The sequence below is a fragment of the Olea europaea genome, chromosome 18 (assembly GCF_002742605.1).
Source record: "Olea europaea var. sylvestris chromosome 18, O_europaea_v1, whole genome shotgun sequence".
Taxonomy (NCBI): Eukaryota; Viridiplantae; Streptophyta; class Magnoliopsida; order Lamiales; family Oleaceae; genus Olea; species Olea europaea.
In genome coordinates this window covers 2,842,381-2,861,643 of record NC_036254.1, presented here as the reverse complement: position 1 = coordinate 2,861,643, position 19,263 = coordinate 2,842,381, and the positions used below count along the sequence as shown (strand labels likewise).

At 33.1% G+C, this 19,263-nt stretch overlaps 2 protein-coding genes across 2 annotated transcripts in view; one reads left to right on the top strand and one right to left on the bottom strand.

Annotated features, from left to right (window-relative positions):
- Window positions 1–11,758: 11,758 nt before the first annotated feature.
- On the top strand, window positions 11,759–15,862 carry LOC111367146 (protein MANNAN SYNTHESIS-RELATED 1-like). The gene is made up of 6 exons (XM_022987876.1): window positions 11,759–12,198; window positions 13,039–13,162; window positions 13,250–13,320; window positions 13,724–13,809; window positions 14,236–14,809; window positions 15,325–15,862. Exons 1-6 carry the CDS (start codon window positions 12,097–12,099, stop codon window positions 15,601–15,603), a joined length of 1,236 nt encoding a protein of 411 aa, XP_022843644.1. The 5' UTR covers window positions 11,759–12,096; the 3' UTR covers window positions 15,604–15,862.
- Window positions 15,863–17,071: 1,209 nt separating this feature from the next.
- The window catches only part of LOC111366597 (calcium-transporting ATPase 9, plasma membrane-type-like), a 30,219-nt gene continuing 28,027 nt past the window's right edge, over window positions 17,072–19,263 (bottom strand). The window contains exon 32 of the mRNA XM_022987324.1: window positions 17,072–17,471. Within this exon, the coding sequence (XP_022843092.1) occupies window positions 17,360–17,471 (112 nt within the window). The 3' untranslated portion in view covers window positions 17,072–17,359. The remainder of the gene's footprint in view (window positions 17,472–19,263) is intronic.

The window sequence follows — 19,263 nt, the reverse complement described above, 5'->3', positions numbered from 1 at the left end:
TTGTCATATGGAATAACTGGTTCAAAGCTACATGCTATCTTTTATTTCGACTATATTTTGTTTGAATTACACTATGGTTAGATTCAAATCAAAAAATATCTAATCCTTATGCATGAGTATTGTATACAATGAATATGAGACTTGTTAATTTTGAACAAATGGGGGATGATGATATTGTTGTTCAAAGTTAAAAGAAAAAAAAGGTTTGTGCCATGCGACCACATAGGCAAAATGGCCATGCGGTCGAATGGCCATATATAAGGACAAAAGTCCCGTGAGTAAAATGCTCCATGTGATTGCATGGAGTTGCACCATGCAATCGCATGGTAGTGTAATCCGAGTGTTTTGTAGCTATTTTTGACCTTTTTTATTCAAATTTGGTGACCTTTGGCTCATGCTTTGGCACCACTTCGTGCATCTGAGTTTTGGCTATAAGTAGTGGATCCATATTAAAGGCAAACATGATGAAAAACACATGAGAATCATTATCATTCCAAATAAAAGAACAAAATCCAGATTTTATTCATATTCATAAACCCATTGTGTTCTTCAAGTTTTGGAGATTACACTCGTGCTTTAGTATTTAATCTCTTATAAGACTTGTTAAAATCCTACAAACTATTTGTTGGAGATCCCTTGAAGCATTCCGACAAAAGGAGGGAGGCAAATATCATTTGAGGACAGCGATATCGTGTTCAAGTCATTCATTGATACGAATTCGTGATTGTCTAGTTCTTGTTGTTACTGGTTCGTGTTTTGTGACTTCTACTCCAACCCGGTAAAATTCTTCAATAGTGGTGGCGATAGTGATAGTGATAGTGACAGTGACATTAGTTATCATTGTAATTTCATCTTGAAAAGTAGTCGATTCATTCAATAAAAATTAATGAAAATCCACTTTAAGTCTTTTACCCTTAAAACACATTTATAAAGTTCATTAACGTAAAAGCATTTTATTGAAATTCTCATTTGTTGGAGTGTCCACCCTTAATTCATTTTCATTTTTTTATTCATCGAACTTTTTACATCACCGAGTAGTAAATCAATTTTCTTCATCACTAATGAAGAAAGAAATTATTGTGAGGTGGGGTTGGGTAATGAGGAGAACAATTTTCCCCCTTTTTTCTTCATTTATTTATTCTTTTTTAAAATAGCTACATAATAAATTATAAGCCTTTTTTTATAAGGTTTAAAAGGCTTGAAAATTTTACCTCTGTAGGTCCATTACTTAGCCCATGTTTGACAACCATTAAAATGAGATTTATTATTAATTTTTAAGGAAAATGAGTTTTAGAATAATGACTTTTTGAAGAATTTATAGTTAAAAAGTAGGAAAATTTTAAATTTACGTGCTGAATATTTTATTGTGTGAATGCATGGTTAAAAATGAATTTGAGAAAAAAGAAAGTATTATTTTAATGATTGTCAAACAAGAGGTTGGTTAACAGAAAAAATTGATAGAAACCGTCATTGAGAATTAACTCTACTAATTTATAGAAAGGTGTAAACATAAATGGCAATGAAAAAAATAGTTTGTGACAATATTGCAACTTTTTGTAAAAGGTTAGGAAACAAATATAAAAATTTTCACTCAGTGCAATAATTTCAAATTTGCAAAGGCTTAGTAGAAAAAAATTTCCTACATACTTGACGATGTGTGTAACAGCCCCATAACTATAGGAAATAGTAGAAAAGGTCCATGCTTGAAACCTTTTGTGCATAATACAACCTTTAGATACGAAAAAACTCCTACCGTCCAATTCCATTAGTTTAACCATTAAAAAAGTAAAAATTGCTAAAATTAAAAAGGAATAATTACAATTGCACTCTTAATTATTATTATTATTATATTTTTTTTTTACAAATTATACCCAAAATTTTTATTTGTACCACCTACAATCTCAAACCTTTAAAACTTTATATTCTTCCCCATTCACTCCACTTCAATGCTATCTTCTTCTCTATTTTAGACAGAGAAATTAATCTCTTGAGATCATATGCAGAATGTGATTGCTTGAAGAGAGACAGATGAAAATTGAAACTATTGTTCAAGGAATCCACAATGAAATAGGCTAAAGATGATATATATTCGAAATCAATAAAACTTGTGTGGAATAAAAAATCAAAATTGGAGGCCGGGTGTTGGCCTATGTGACCGCATAGACCAACCAAGTATGCGGTCACATAGATTTGTACTATGCACCACATAGAGCAAAATTATAGTCGTTTGTTTGAAATTCTAGTGGCTTTTAAATGTATTTTGGCACCACTTCATACAATATTGTTGATAGCTATATATAGGAGGTTGGTGATCAATGAAAATATATAGAAAATCCTATAGCCACATTTGAAAATATATTATTCATTCCAAATTATTGTAAATCCAATTTCTCTTCGTATTCAAAGCCAATTTTCAGATGTTCATTTTGAAGATCACTTTTGCTTTTTGTGTGCTTCTTTAAAGACTTGATTAATCCAACAAACTATTTGTCAATTTAATCCTTAAAAGCATTGTGAAATGATGCAAATATCGTTTGAGGACAATGATTCATTTTTGTGTTCAAGTCTTCGTCGAATTTCATAGTCATCATTTTCTTCTTTTATTCTCTCCATTGCTGTAACTTTCTCAACAACCTCAAATGATATTCGTCATTCTACTATAATGGAGATGGAATCTATGCTTGCTACAATCAAGATGATGAATTAAGATTTAGAGCGTTTGGATAGATTTGATGGATCCAATTTCACAAGATGATAGGACAAACTTAAATTTCTTTTAATGGCATTAAAGACCTTTTACGTGCTTGATTCAAAATTGGAGCCAATTTTCAATGTAATAGACAAAGATACCAATGAAGTTCGTACCGAAAGAAAGAAAAGGCAAGATGACGAATTAATATGTTGCTGTCACAATCTAAATGCTCTATCGATTCGATTATACGATCTCTACACCAACACAAATTCTACAAAAGAGATCTAGTATGCACTTGAAAGCAAATATAAAGTCGATGAGGAAGGTACCAAGAAGTTTTAATTTCTAAATATTTTGATTTAAGTTCTTAGATAATATCCTGTTGTTACCTCAAGTACATGACTTGCAAATTATTGTTAATAAACTGAAAGCAGTGAAAATTGAACTTCCCCAAATCTTTCAAATGACAGTAATCATTACTAAACTTTCGGGGTCTTAGAAAGGATATAGGAAGAAGATTCTTTATAATTATGAAGTCAATGCTGTAGACAATGTGGACAACTCCAACAAATATAAAAAGAAAGGGAAACTTCTTGGTCCCAAAAAGGATCAAGGGAAGTTTAAAAACAAATCCAAAGGATCTTTTTGTGTGTGTGGAAAATCAGGACATTATGCAAGAGATTGCAGGCACAAGAAACAACCAAAGAAAGAAAGACAAGTAAATTCCATTGATGAGATTATTGTTACAGTGAGCGAAGTGAATGTAATCCAAGGCAAAGTTTCAGGCTGGTGGTATGACACATGTACTACTATCCATATATGTTATGATAAATCTCTTTTCAAAACTTATGACATTGAAGAAGATCAAGAAATTCAAATGAAAAATGAAGGAAGAACAAAAGTAGGTAATGTGGAAATCATTTTTCACCTTGGGAAGGAAGATCACTTTGACATCATGACCCTGAAATGAATAGAAACCTAGCAAGTGGAGTTTTATTGGAAAAACCAGGAATTAAATCTATTTTTGAATTCGAAAAACTTGTACTGACTCATAATGGGCATTTGTTGGAAATGGCTATCCACTGAAGAAATAATCAAATTTTGTACTCTTGAGGATAATTCTAGTAAAAATAATTCATTTACCTATGTTACTGATTCATTTAATTTATTACATGGTAGATTAGCAGACAGAGAAGTTAGCATTATTAAAAGAATGATCAAATGTAGATTGATACAATGTAAAATTGATAATTTAGAAAAATATGAAACATGTATTAAATTAAAAATGATTAAAAAGTCATTCCATAGTGTAGTAAGATCCAACAGACTTACTTGAACTTGTTCATTCCAACATATATGAATTGAATGGCATGCTAACTAGAGGCAGTAATAGACATTTTTTTTTTAATTTCATAGATGATTGTTCTAGGTGTACTTATGTATATTTGCTAAAGTATAAAGATTAAGTCTTTAGTGCCTTTAAAACATATGAAGTTGAAAATCAATTAGGAAGAAAATTAATCACTCTAAGAATTGATAGATGGAGAATATTTTTCTAATAATTCAATATGTTTTGTGAATAAAATGGAATAATATATCAATTTCCTCACTACGAATACTGGAACAAAATGGTCTAGCAGAAAAAAAAGAATAGGACATTCTTGAAAATGATAAATACCATGTTATTGAATTCTGAATTACCTTTTAACCTAAAAGGTAAAGCCTTAAAAGAATAAGATCTCCCGATATGAAAAATGAAAAGATAGGAAACCAAATATTAATTATTTCAAAGTGTGGGGGTGTCTTGCTTATTGTAAGAATACAAATCCCAAGAGAACCAATTTAGGTCCTAGAGGTATCAAATGTGCCTTTGTTGGATATGCCCTAAATAGCAAAGCCAATAGTTTATTAAACCTTGAGTCATATGTTATAATAGAATCAAATGACGTGATATTTTTTGAGAATGTATTAGTAACAAGAAAATCTCAAAATAATGAAGATATTCTGAATTCTATAGAGCCACAAGAAGAGACATCTACAAGATATGTTGAAAGTGAACATCAAAGAAGTAAGAGAACCAGAAAAGAAAAGGGTCTAGGAACGGATGAAATAGATTCCCAACTTATTTCTCTCTACCTAGTAGAGGGAAATAGGAAGGACGTTGTAAGAATAATACATTTTGTTCTTCAAGTAGAAAGTGATCATAAAACCTAATGAAGTAATGTCATCTAGAGATTGTATATTTTGGGAAGAGCTAATAAATAATGAAACGGATTCTATTATTTCAAATAATACTTGGGAAAAAGTTTATTTACCAAAAATTTCTGAAGCCATTGGTTACAAATGGGTATTTAGAAAGAAGTTCGATGAAACACTTAATACTTATAAAGCTAGATTAGTAGTCGAGGGGTATCGTCAAAAGGAATGAATAGATTATTTCGACACATATGCAACCGTGGCCAGGATAATCTCGATAAGGATCTTGTTTGCACTGGCATCAATTTATGATTTTCATGTTTATCAAATGGATGTCAAGACGGTATTCTTAAATGGAGATCTTGAAGAGGAAGTCTATACGAAATAACTAGAAGAGTTTATTCTACTGAGAAATGAAAATAAAGTGTGTAAACTAATTAAATCTTTATATGGATTAAAACAAGCCCCTAAAAAGTGGCATGAGATATTTGACCCTAAAATAATGTTAAATGATTTTAATCATAATTTTGTAGACAAATGTCTTTACACTAAAGTAAATGATAGTATAATTGCTTTAATATATCTGTATGTTGACCATTAGCAACAATGTAGAATGGATTAAAGAAACGAAGAGGTTTCTATCCTCCACATTCAAAATGAAATATCTCAGACAAGTGGTACTATCCTTGGTAGTAAAATTTTAAAAAAATAGTAGGGGTTTTACACTGAGTCAATCACATTTTATCGAAAATGTGATGAATAAGTTCAAATACTTGAACTTTAAGGAGGCTAATACTCCTTTGGATCTAAGTATCAAATTGATAAATAATGATGGAAGAGCAATAGCTCAAATAAAATATTCAAGTGCAATTGAAAGTCTTATGTACACGACACAATGTACAGACCGGATGTTGCATCTGCCATGAGTAAATTAAGTAGGTTTACTAGCAATCCAAATTCTAAATATTGGAAGGCCATTGGTAGGGTTCTTGGTAACTTAAAGAAAATAAAAAACTTTGGATTACAATATACAAAGTTTCCTAAAATTTTGGGATGATATACTGACGCTAGTTGGATATCAAGTGCAAAAGAAAATAAGTCCACTTCAGGTTGTTTATTCACTCTTGGAGGAAGTACAGTTTCTTGGAAGTCTAAAAAACAAACATGCATTACTCACTCAACAACGGAGTCGAAATTTGTAGCATTAACCGAAAGTTGAAAAGAAGCTAAGTGGCTAAGAGATCTGTTATATAAAATTTCTTTAGATATAAAGGATATTTTTTCAATGCCTATCTTGTATTATAGTCAAGCTACTCTTGCTCGAGTATACAGCGAAGCATATAACGAAAAGTCGGGACACATAAGTCTAAGATACAAGTATGTAAGGAAATTAATCGAGCATAAAATAATTTCTCTTACACATGTTAAATTTAGTGAGAACTTAACTAATCCGTTTATTAAACCTCTACGAGAGAGTTAGTAAAATCGATATCAAATAGGATAGGGTTGAAACTCCTTAAATAGATCCACCAATTATAACAATTTCACCAAAAGTATAATAAACAAGTATATATTTAGGTTCAAGGAGTAATAACAAGTCATTCAATAAGTAGATGGATTTCAACACTATTAAACTATTAAACCCTGTCTTTGGTAAATAGTATTAGCTGTTTCGATTGGAGGGATGAGTTATAAAACTCTTAATAAAATTTAGTACGAAGTACAAGTATCTCTAAAAGTAAAAAAGATACTGAAAGAATTTCACCTATGTGAACTTTGAGGTATTGTTGTCTCATTAGAGAGTTAGGGTTTCTCTCTTTAAAAGTTCAAAGAAAAATAATAAGTGTAAGACCATATTAGCACTACGCGAGTTAGAGGGACTTGTGAGAATTTAACACTTGTGTGTGTAATTTCATTGGTATAGTTACAAGAAATAACTTATTCAAAACTTTCTGGTTACCTAGAATTTCAATAATGTTTTATGAGATTTACGCTATGGTTATATTCATATTGAAAGATATTTAATCTTTATGCATGAGTAATGCTTTGGATATGCGTTTTGCTGAATATTAAACAAGTGGAATATATATATATATATATATATATATATATATATATCGTGTGTGGAATGAAAAAATAAATAAATTAGAGGTTGGATGTTGGCCTATGCGACTGCATAGACCAACCAAGGTTGTGGTCGCATACATATTTGCAGGCCTTTTAGGCCCTATCAAGAGTTGATCTATATGATCGTCAAATTTGTACTATATGATCGCATAGCGCAAAATTATAGTCGTTGGTGACCCTTTTGTTTGAAATTTTGGTGGCTTTTCAATGATTTTTGGCATCATTTCGTACAACATAGTTGATGGCTATATAGGAGGTTGGTGATCAATGAAAATATATAGAAAACCATATAGCCAAATTTGAGAATATATTATTCATTCCAAATTATTGCAAATCCAATTTCTCTTCATGTACAAAGCCAATTTTCACTTGTTCATTTTGAAGATCACTTTTGCTTTTGGTGTTCTTCTTTAGAGGCTTGATTAATCCTACAAACTATTTGGCAATTTAATCCTTAGAAGCATTGTGAGATGAGGCAAATATCGTTTGAGTATAACGATTTACTTTCGTGTTCAAGTGTTTGCCGGATTTCATATTCATCATTTTCTTCTTTTATTCTCTCTATTGCTGTAATTTTCTTAACAGAATATTCGACGACTAAACCTGAAAGTCTTATTCGATTAAAAAAGATATGGAACGTGGCATAAAATCAACAAGAATCAAATGCTAATTTAGCCCAGCAACAGAAAAGAAGTCAAAATCAAATATCGAGCTTGTTTCTCTTCTTCAAGAACTTGAGGAAACCATAGAACAACAGAAATCGAAAGAGAGAACCTTTCATCTCTAAAATTTGACTTAAAGGAGATAGAAAGTTCCATTGCAAAAAATTCCCAGGGTAATAAGAATTTGTTGCTCTAGTTGCAGCAACTTCAGGCATTAGATAAAACACTACAAGTCAATGTGGAATTCAGGTCTCATTGAGAGAAATCAAATCCCAGATCAAAAAAGAGAACACCAAGAGATTTGGGTGTAGAACTGGAATAACGGGGTGAATATACACGTTGTCTCCTTCTTCTTCACTCCCACTGTGCTTCCTCCACTCCCTTAGGCAGTACTAGTGGCAACGATTGCTGAAATGGACATTTGGACCGCCATGAGTGTGAGGAAGCCCAAATCTTGATATCCTTTTAAGAAACTGAGAGAAAGCCCACTTCAAGTGGAGAGGCGGCAAAGCGGTGGAGGTGTGGCGACAGAGGAGAGGTAGGTAATCCCAATTTAGGTAGCAGGGGAGTTGGGTGGCTACAGATACGACAGAGGTGGGAAAGCACTGCAGTTAAGGAGGGGCAGTGAAGAAAATAAAGTTTTAAAACTTTGAGATTACCATGTCACGTTTAAAAAGTTTGGGATTGCAATTACAATTATTCCTTTTTTATTTTAGCAATTTTTACTATTTTTAACGGTTAAACAACTTGGACAATAGGGAGGTTTTTCACACCTAAGAACATCTTCAAGAAAAATTTTCAACATAAGATGTTCTCTATTTTAAAGAGTCAATCGTTAAAATCATTTTTCAAAAAATTCTTTAAATTAATATTTTAATTTAGAGAGTAACCCATTCTCTATATTTTAATGCATTCAAAGCGTTTCATATAATCTGGAGAAAAGTTAGTTAAAATAAAAGATATAAAAAAATAATAAATATTTTTTTAGAGTAGTAAAATTAAGTGTTAAATATAAAGAGTTCGTAGGAAAACTTCAAGAAACTTAATTCTCTAAATTTATAGATGTTCTTCAAATAATAGAATTTGCTTTTTAAAAATCGAGAGTCCCTAGGAGATGTTCTAAAAGGTTGTATTCAGCACAAAAAAAAGGATGATGTTTCAAACAAGGACCTATTTTGCTATTTTCAATAGATAGAAGGATATTTCACACATTGTCAAGTATGTAGGGATTTTCTGCTATTAAACTCATTTGCTAATTAATTTGTCGTTAAAAGGGAAGTTGATTTTAAGAATTATTCGACGCAACACGTGAGTATCACGTGCTATATTTAGAAACTTTATAATTTGATTTGAAAAATTCAAGTCACATGCTACAAGTTCCATCCATCCACATGTATACAGCTGAGAAAAAAAAAAAAAAAAAAAAAAAAAAAAAAAAACTAATTAATAGTGCAAGGAGGGTAAATTCTTGTGTTGCAAGTAAGCCATGTTTGAATTTCGTTAAATTAAATTCTATTACATTTCATTTTTCTTTCTTCTATTTTTAATCATATAATTTTTTATAAAATAATATTACACGTAAATCGAAAATTTTTCCTTTCTTTTCAACCACTCATTTTTCAAAAAAATATTATTTAACCAATTTTCATTTCCAAAAAATAGGATCAAACGAGGGTTAAATTTAAGGCAAATTGGGGCCGAACTCCTCAAACCTTTCACACGTTATATTTTTCAACCTTTAAAATTAATGTTTTGGGACATGAAACTTTTCGAGTATTTGCATTTGGACGTAGTGTGATGAAAATAGTCAATGGGAACGTTAAATATGCAGTTAAACATGAGATAAATGTTAAGTGATTTTATTGAGAATTCTACATAATTATACTTAAAAATTTCTGAATACATTTACAAAGTTCTATTTTTTCATTTTTGTAATCGATTTTAAAAATAAAATAAATCTGAAAATAAATAGAATTACAAAAAATAAAAAATAAATAAAAATTTAAAAATTGACCCACGAAAAAATTTGATGAGATGGTCAATGACCATGGGCAGTGATGGACTACCACAACTACCATGACACAATTTTGTGAGAAATTATTTATTAAAATATAACATAAAATATAGAATTTTTGTTATTCTTTACTTACAATATGACAAATACATATATGGAGATTATTCCTCCTACGCATTTACTAAAGAAAATTAACATCTAATCATAATCATTAACTCAAGTTATTTTAATGATTTAGATCTAACAAATCCTTTTAAAATCAAATCTAGATCGATAGTATGCCTAAACTTAAGATTGTGATTATTTTGTCAAACTCATTGATAGGAGGAACGGTTCCTTGATATATATTGAACTCATCGATTGAAAGAGATAATTTTAGAAAGCACCTTAGATAAACGATTGGCCATAATCTTTACAATAATTTTGTAAAGCACCTGACATATGCTTATAGGCCTTAAAAAAAATAAAATAAAAAAAATTGTGTTAGGCTTGTCTTTCTTTGGGATAAGCAAGATGACGGACACACCCAAGGCATCTAAAAAAATTCGCGGACCGCAACAATAAAATCATCAAAAATAATAGTCCAAGTATGAATATATAAGGATGAAGAAAATCCATCGGGACCGCCAAGTGTAGAATCCTCACTAGAAACTAAATTAGGCACAAGAGAGAGCATGGGAGATAAATTATCATTAGGGAATTCTTGCATTCTTATGAGAAAGTTTTTGGTCAGCCCATTAATGCTTATCGAAAAACAACCTTTTTTTCGTTGGAGGATTATTGCTTCTGTTACTAATTTTCGGGAGACCTCTCTTCCTTTCATTTATTTAGGGGCCGCTCTATTTTGAGATAGTTGCTAATTTCATGGCGGAAGCAATGGCTTTGAAATTGGGTTTGTAAAATTGCTATCATTTGAAACTGATTCCTCAGGTGGTTGTCATGGGTTTAATGGGTTGGGTATTATTATTCCTTGGTCTCTTCAACAAGTTTGGGATGACATTGTTGATCTGGCAGCCTTCATTGATTTAAAAGTCACCAATGTTTTTTGAGAGGCGAATTCAGTTGTTGACTCGTTGGCTAAGATGGGTATATCTGGACACTTTTAATTTTCTATATATATTAGAGAATTCACTAAAACTATGATAGGTTATTTTGTTTTAGATTATAGTGGTTGTCCTTCCTTTTGAATTCATTGATTGTATTGTTTTAAGTTTTTATTACTTCAATTACTTGTAATCATGGTTTTTCTTCGTCATAAGCGATGGTTTATCAATAAAGTTAAGGAAGTGACGTCCTCTTTTGAAAAAAATTAAAATGTTATTTAGCACTAATCTAGTGTCATCATTTACGTCATTAAATCCCATGTTCAATTAAATATAAGGATTTATGACTCATCTATAAAACATGATTAGGCTGAGGTTGGCGTTTAGCCCCCATTTGAGCCCCATTAAATTTCGTTTCATTTTTATCTCTTCTATTTTCAACAACACAATTTTTTATAAAATAATATTACATGTAAATCGAAAATTTTTCTTTCTTTTTCAATCACTAATTTTTAAAAAGTAAAACTATTCCACCAATTTTCATTTCAAAAAATGGGGACCAAACGGGGGCCTAATATCACTTGTGCTTAATAGTATTGTTTTTAAATGTATATGTCAATGTAGTTGTCATTAATCTTTAAGATTACATGTCACTTAAAAGATAATTCGATGGCCGTCACATAAAATATTATGTGTACGCAGATGGTTATCTACACAAGATTGTGATTTAATTACTCGCCAAAAATTATAGACTTTGAACATTTTATATCCTTAAAATATTCTAAGAAGAAAAAACAGTGAAAGAAGTACTGAAATTTAGGCGCTCCATCGTTTTCGGGAAATTGTCGGTGCTAATCAGTACGTATTTACCTATACATACACCTCTCTCTACATATACATCCACTCCTCTCTCTACAGTGAATGTGTATTCATCAGTTCAGTATACTATTTGCACAATTGCACATGGGTGTCTATTAGCTATACGTGTATGTATGTATGTATGTATAATGTACACATCTGTGTGCGAATATAAAATAATGCATATTATAATGGGTAGATAAACCTAACAAGGAAGAAAAAGATGGTTAAACAATAAGCGCCAATCCATAAAGCTGGGGTTTGGGGGTTCTACTTTCTCTCACTATACTCGAACCTTGTTCTACTCACACACTCTCTCGTCTCATTCTGTGGATATGGTTTGATTTGCCATTTGTTTGTTATCATTATTGTTATTATTACATTTAGAGAGAGAAAAGGGAGTAGTAGAGACGTGGGGGTGGATCCATTCATACAGACCCAGATTTTACTGCTACAAATACATTCATACAGACCCAGATTGGAGTAAGAATTGGATCTGAAGAAATGGGTGTGGATCCGAGGCAGGTGTTGGCAGGAGTGCTTACCGTTACAATGTTCGTTATGCTGGGGAATATGATCAAGCGTGACCACTTTGATTCTGTTCAGGTACTACTGTTTTGCTTTCACTGTATTGATTCTTACCCTTAATTGTGCTCGGGGTGGGATTCCCGAGCCTGTTCTTGAGCGAATAAGGGCTCGATTGGGAGAATTGGTACTGAAATTACTGTTTGATTTGATATTGGTTTATTTAATCTGAATTTGTGGACTAGTTCATGAAAATATACAACTTTGTGAAACTTGGTTTGATTTGCATCGACTTTGATTCAACTTTGGTTTCGCCTCTCTTGCTCGATTTTTACTTCAAAGAACTATATTAATTTCCCTTAATTGTCTTTTATTTTATGTAGATTAACTCATGATGTACAGATTTTGAAGCTTGGATTGATTTTATTTGACTTTGATTTCAAATTGATTTCGGCTCTCTTGCGTGATCTATATTGATTTTTTCGAATTGAATATCTGTGAATGTTCATTTACTCATCTGTCTTTTCTATTGTGCGATTTGGCTTCTGACAACTGCATTAATTTTTCTGAACCTCATGTCTGTTATTGTCCTTTGACATCATGTCTTTTAGTTTGTGTATCTGACGATGTATGCATATATGTAGTGATCTGAATTGCTGGCCTTCTGTTTTTGGTAGCTTGCAGCAGCAACTTTACATTTCTACATTCTTTTAGCATTCTCAATTTTACGAATTTTGTTCCTTTGCTCCGCAATTCAGAACAAAGATAAAGAGTGGTTATATTTAATTCGACACAACGAAGGAGAGGGATGGAGAAATTTAAAAACTGCAATTATATTAATGGGCATGGTCTATCATTGTTGACTTAAATGTGTTTCTTTTTCTTGTTTTCATTTTCTTGTTGGCTTTCCTTTTGATACAGACAGCTGTTCATGAGACCACCAAGGCTTCGGAGCATGTCCATGCTAGTGGTACAAAACAGGCCGAAGGGCTTTGGAAGGACGAAGGCTTAGCTCTAAAGCCATGTTGGGATAAGCCAGTTTTGGGTGAGTAAAATGAAGTTCTTGAGAAATCAGTTCTATTGTATCTGGATTTTTCTCGTATGTTAGTCTTATTTTGTGTTTCATTAACAGAGGAGGCAGATGAACCACAAGGGTATGTCACCTTCTCGTTAACTAATGGCCCTGAGTATCACATCTCACAGGTATTTGAGTTGCCATCCTGCTTTTTATTTATACACAGCTTTAAAATATATATTAGTAGGCTTTCTTGATGAACTTATTCATTGAAAGATTTCCTTACCGAACACAGTAACAGCTCTAAACATGTGAGGTGGTATATAATATTGATTCTTGACAAATCCATCCTTGGCACAGGAATTTATATTACTATTTATCGATTTTTTCTTTGAAGGGAGGGGGATTAAGCATGGGAAATATATTATTCAGGCTGGCTTGAATTTTTTTCATCTCTTGCATTGTACCATTTATCTGGTAATTGTTTTGTTCAGATTTCTGATGCAAGCATGGGAAATATATTATTCAGGCTGGCTTGAATTTTTTTCATCTCTTGCATTGCACCATTTATCTGGTAATTGTTTTGTTCAGATTTCTGATGCAGTGGTGGTGGCAAGATATCTACGTGCGATTATTGTACTCCCAGACATTAGGGGAAGCAAAACCAGTGACAAGAGGTACTTTTTTGGTAGCCTATTTTTTAGTGATGTGACTATCTCTCTAGTTATAGTACATGGCAAGGATTTTTTATAATTTAGTCTCATCACCTTCACTCACGTATTATTCCAACGTATTACACCCATCGATGATTCTCTATATCTATCGTTAAAAAGAGTTAGTCGAATAGAAAATAATAAATTTTCTATGTGAAAATTGAAATGCATATGCACCTCCCTTTTGGATAATCATGTAACTGTGAGCATTTAGTCAAAATTTTCTCTCTCTACAAGGCTAAATCCACTGAGAGAAGTGAGAACCTATTGTTACATAGGTGTGTTATAAGTTTTATGAGTTTGCCATATCAACCTATTGTATCGTCTTCCTTTGCATCAGTGATATTGGGGAAAATCAATACCCTGATTTAGTATTTTTGTAACTGTCAGGAACTTTGAAGATGTTTATGATGTTGAAAAGTTCATAACAAGCCTTGACGGTGTAGTGAAAGTTGTTAAATCTCAGCCTGCTAAGTTATCAGCACGTAATCTTGCAGTTGTAAAGGTCCCCAATCGGGTTAGTGAAGAGTACATTGCTGAAAATATTGAACCCGTCTTCAGAAGCAAAGGAAACATAAGGCTTGCAACTTACTTCCCTTCAGTAAACATGAAAAAGAAAAAAGAAAAAAGTAAGACCGACTCTATTGGATGTTTGGCAATGTTTGGAACCCTTGAGCCACAGACAGAAGTTCGTGAAGTGGTTGACTCATTGGTCAATCGCCTGAGGACCTTAAGTCGGAAATCAAATGGACAGTTCGTAGCAGTTGACCTTAGGCTCGATATATTAGAGAAAAAGGGTTGCCATAAAAATAGTGGATCAAAAAGCTGTTATGGTCCTCATGACATCGCGCAATTTTTGAAAAAGATTGGGTATGACAAGGACACGACAGTATACGTGACTGAAACAAGATGGGACAGCAGCCTCGACAATCTAAAGGAGTTCTTCCCGAAAACTTATACAAAGGTGAAATCTTGTTCTGTTATCTCTCCTTGAAATATATCTCTTAAGGAATTTTTTGAACACAAGAGTTGAGCATTATTAGGAGCATCTCAAATGGATTCCATGTATTGTTATCTAGGTGGTATAAAAGTTGAAAGACTTCTGGTCTACGTGGCACTAATGTCTAATAAATAGACATTCAAGTTCAGAATTAGTCTCAGTGCATTCTATGGATTGCTATCTACGTTTTTTTTTTTTTTTTTCCTTAAAATAAAAACAAAACATCTAAGGGATGGGAATTATAAATCTGGAAAGAAGCTAAGCCACTCCATCATTCAGAGCTTTTGAATCTACAGAGCTCTAGACTTTTTTTATTTTTTTTCCTCTGCCATGTTAGCTTGACGTAGTCCCTGTCAGTTTGCATTGGAGAGGAATTTTTTGAAATACAGTCTATTTTTGCTTATGTGGCGCAATTTTTTAAGTAATCCACAATTCCATTGGAGATGCTTTAATATTTAATTTTGCTTTTTACATTTCAGGAAAGTATAATGCCGATGGATAAAAAGGATAAATTCCTTGGCTCAGAAACTTCTGAATATGAGAAGGTTATCGACTTCTACATTTGTTCTGAAAGCGATGTTTTTGTACCAGCCATTTCCGGACTGTTTTATGCCAATGTTGCCGGGAAGAGAATTGCTTCTGGCAAGACACAGATAGTTGTTCCAGCAAGCATTCCTGGTTCTTCCGCATCTTCTGGGGATTTCATATCTCATTATGTCTCAAAAAAGAATCATTTTGCCTATTCGTGTTTCTGCTAGTTCTCATGGAACTGTGTCGGCACACTCTACAGATATACAGCACTTTCAAAAACGGTCATTTCTTCTGGATCAAATTGTTTAGGGTTAATTTATAAGTAGTCAAACATATTTGTTTTGGAATTGTATTGCATTTTATTTAAGAACAAGTAGAGACCTCTCTTGGAGGATTCTGCCTTCGCGGTTTTGTCGTACAATAACAGACTTGTAAGATGTAATAGTCAAATGTTTGTGGAATGGATTGTAAAATCATTGTACTATCTATTCCTTGTAACATATTTTACATCCGAGTTTTGACATCCAAAGTTGTCAATTGCTCCGCTATGAATAATTTGCTTGAAGGAAAAGGGAAACTGATAATCAGAAAACACACATTTTTGTGACATAAAAGATGACATGTTTAGCCACACATTTACGGGATCCACAACTTATGTCAAATTTTCAACCACACATTTAATCGACATTTGTTAAAATCCTACTAAAAATCTAATTTTAACTAAACCAAATAGGGGCATAATTTTGTCTTGCACTCATTCTTCTCCATTCTTTGTGATGCTCTGCGTCACTGAAAAAGAAGTTGGTTGAATGCGTAAAGGGTCTTAGCCCCTCGATTGAATAGTGTTTGGGTGGATTCTCAAGCTTGATCATCGGTGATATAATGTTTGATTGGGTCCATCTTATTAGCTACGACTTCTAAGAAAAATGATTACATCTTTCTACATGAGCTGGACAGCTCATGTTCGATTCTTGAAGGAGGTGAAAATGATGTACAGCATCACTGAACATGGGATGTGCGAGGGGGTTAACCCTAAATAAATAGTAGTTGGAGTAGATTGTCGGACCTAGCACTAAATAATATAGAGTTTAATTGCGTTTCTCCTATTAGCTATAGCTTTTGAGAAAAGTGATTACATCTCCTTACATAACTTTCTTTTCATTTTTACTATATACGGGGAAAAAAATAGAATGAGAATCAAATGGATGCTTGACTGACAATAATATTGTTTCTACTTCTCCATGCTGATCTTGAATCTGCTTTCATTTTTATTAACTTTTTAATGTCTGATCATGTGGCACCATAGAAAATAGAGATGAGAGAAGACAACATCTCTTGATGCATTTTGCCCCCATCAATTTGCAATTTTTTGCACATATTACTGGATAACATCTGTAATATATTAAAATTAACTAGTATAATTCAAATCGACCTTACTAAACAAGTTTGAAAGTATCTCACACGTGACTACATGTAAAGCAGGTGGGTTGGAGGAAACTAGTTTCCAATTGTCATTTGATGCAGAGAGTAAATTAGAAGCTCCTTCTGCAACACATCATAATAGGTGTCCCTAACTTTCATCCCTTCTTTTTCAAGCACAATGATGCAGTTTATCAATGCCTGCTCTCAATACTGTTAAAATTTGGCCCTTTCCTCTTATAGGAAGGGGAAAAGGGACCACATTTGAAACAGATATCCATTAATTACCACTCTTTTTATTGAATTAAAGTACAATAAAGTATGTCCAAAAAAAAAAGGGTGAAAGCAACCGAGTTCAAGGCAATAGCACATATACTGAATTTTTTCCATGTACATGTGCTGTACATGAATTAATCACCTATTTTTGGTTCTAATCCCATTTTGATAAGTTGATATATTATCATATATATTCATAGATTCAAAGTGCCAAGGTAGCGACATTTACTTCGATCTTCAAGCAATTGGATGGGCTTCTTAATGTATGGAAACATTGGATAATATTTATTAACTAGAATTATGACGAGCTGCAACACATCTCTGGTACGGCTTAATGAACACCTTGGCTAGAGGTGTCTGTGGAACTGGAATCAGTTTTCCAACAGCAGCAAGGGGCCAGCTGCACGAAACAAGAGAAAATCACCACATATCCTAAGATAATTGTCATCAAATTGAGTAAAACACGAGATTGAAGAAAATGAAAGACTTTCATAAAATTCTTGTAGAACTAAGATTGAATTTTTTGATGATGTTGATGACAGATGATGATTTAGTAACTGCATCTGATTTTCATGAAAAAAAATTCCAACTTTATTGAACATTCTATTTTTGGAAAGGAATAAATTGGGATCATCTTATTTCTATGGTGTTAATATGCCTCCTTAAAAGGTTCCCCATAAGAGTAGTAGTTGGTCCATGATTTGTGTTTCATTAGTTCTTTCCTTTTTCAAGAAACCTATCAATCGAATCCAATTCTTCCTTTTTCTCTTGATTCTTTCCTGATGAAGATGTATAAAGTTCATGGTTCATGCATTTGAGACCTAAAGTTCTATGGATGTTGTCTGTATATTAGAGTATTACCATTCGTAAAAATCTTTAATAAATTTGGTTTTTTTAGACAAATTGTTGTCAAATGACCACAGGGCAATGATATAAATCCGGTTTTCTAATTATCAGTCAGCTTTGACCATATGACTGAACGATGTATCAACATCCAAATTAGAACTACTCGACCCAAGAAGTCAATTGGACCATTTGAAGCAACCAATTAAATTGTGTTGCTCATGAGCTGATTATCCACCTACTTGGATGGCTAGTATTATTAGAGGGCCATTCTATAAACCATTAACCTCTATTGGGCTCATGACCGTTAACTAAACCTAATGGACTTACCTTTTTGGGCAATGGACAACCTATATATTCTTGTGTTACAAACGGCCTCAAGAGATTTGGTCTTCTCCTTTGAGCTCTCTTCGTGTTTCTCTCTGCCGTCTCCCTACCCCTACTTCACCGTGCCTTTGTGGTGACTTTCTTAGTGGTTTTGCTTCTCCTTTGTAGTGTTCTCTAAGTGAGATAACAACTAGCAACCCTAGGTGGAAGTTTAGTGGTGTTCTTGGGTCGTTGGATTTGTGGTGTTGATTTGGATTTAGGAAACTGAACCTCGGTGGTGGGTGATTGGAGACTCTACAACTGGTATGGGAGCTTGGATGGTGGAGATTTTGCCAAAATTCGGCCAAAACTTGAGAGAAAGCGCTAGTTTCTTCAGCTAACAGGATTTGAAATCCTTCAATTACTCCCAAACGCGACCTTCGTTGGACAAACGGAGGCCGGACCCATAATCAGCAGGCCGAGGCACCTCCTATGAGGCTGCACGTAATGGTGACGACGACGGTCGGCGACGACATGGCGACGATGCTTGCGACAGTTTTTAAACGAGATTTTTTCAGACAGAATACTTATTTTAGTCTCCTGAACGTATTGATTTGGTTTGTTTAATGTTTCAGGTTACGCAGGTAAACTTGGACGATTTTGTCCCTGGATATCAGTCTACTTTTGTGGTTGGTTGGCATTGGTATATTTGCTGAATCTTTAGTACAAATAGTGGTGGCCCTAAAGTAGCAAATTCGCATCTCTCAACTTTACGGAATCAAATAGGTCCACTCTGGTAAATTAGCATAACCCATTTAATTTCTAGCATTAGCGCGTCATCGTGTGGGGTGATAGTAGAGTTGTGGTTACCGTGAAGGGGTAACATTACTTGTGCTAGAAATTAGGATTACTTGCTCTTAACTGTTTGATTGAGTACTTGTTCTTGTTAAATCAAAGTATTGTTCTGTATACTATAATTGCCATGAAACTTGGTATCTGTTAGACATATCTATTTTTGTTGCATTGTTATTTTCGCTATTTAT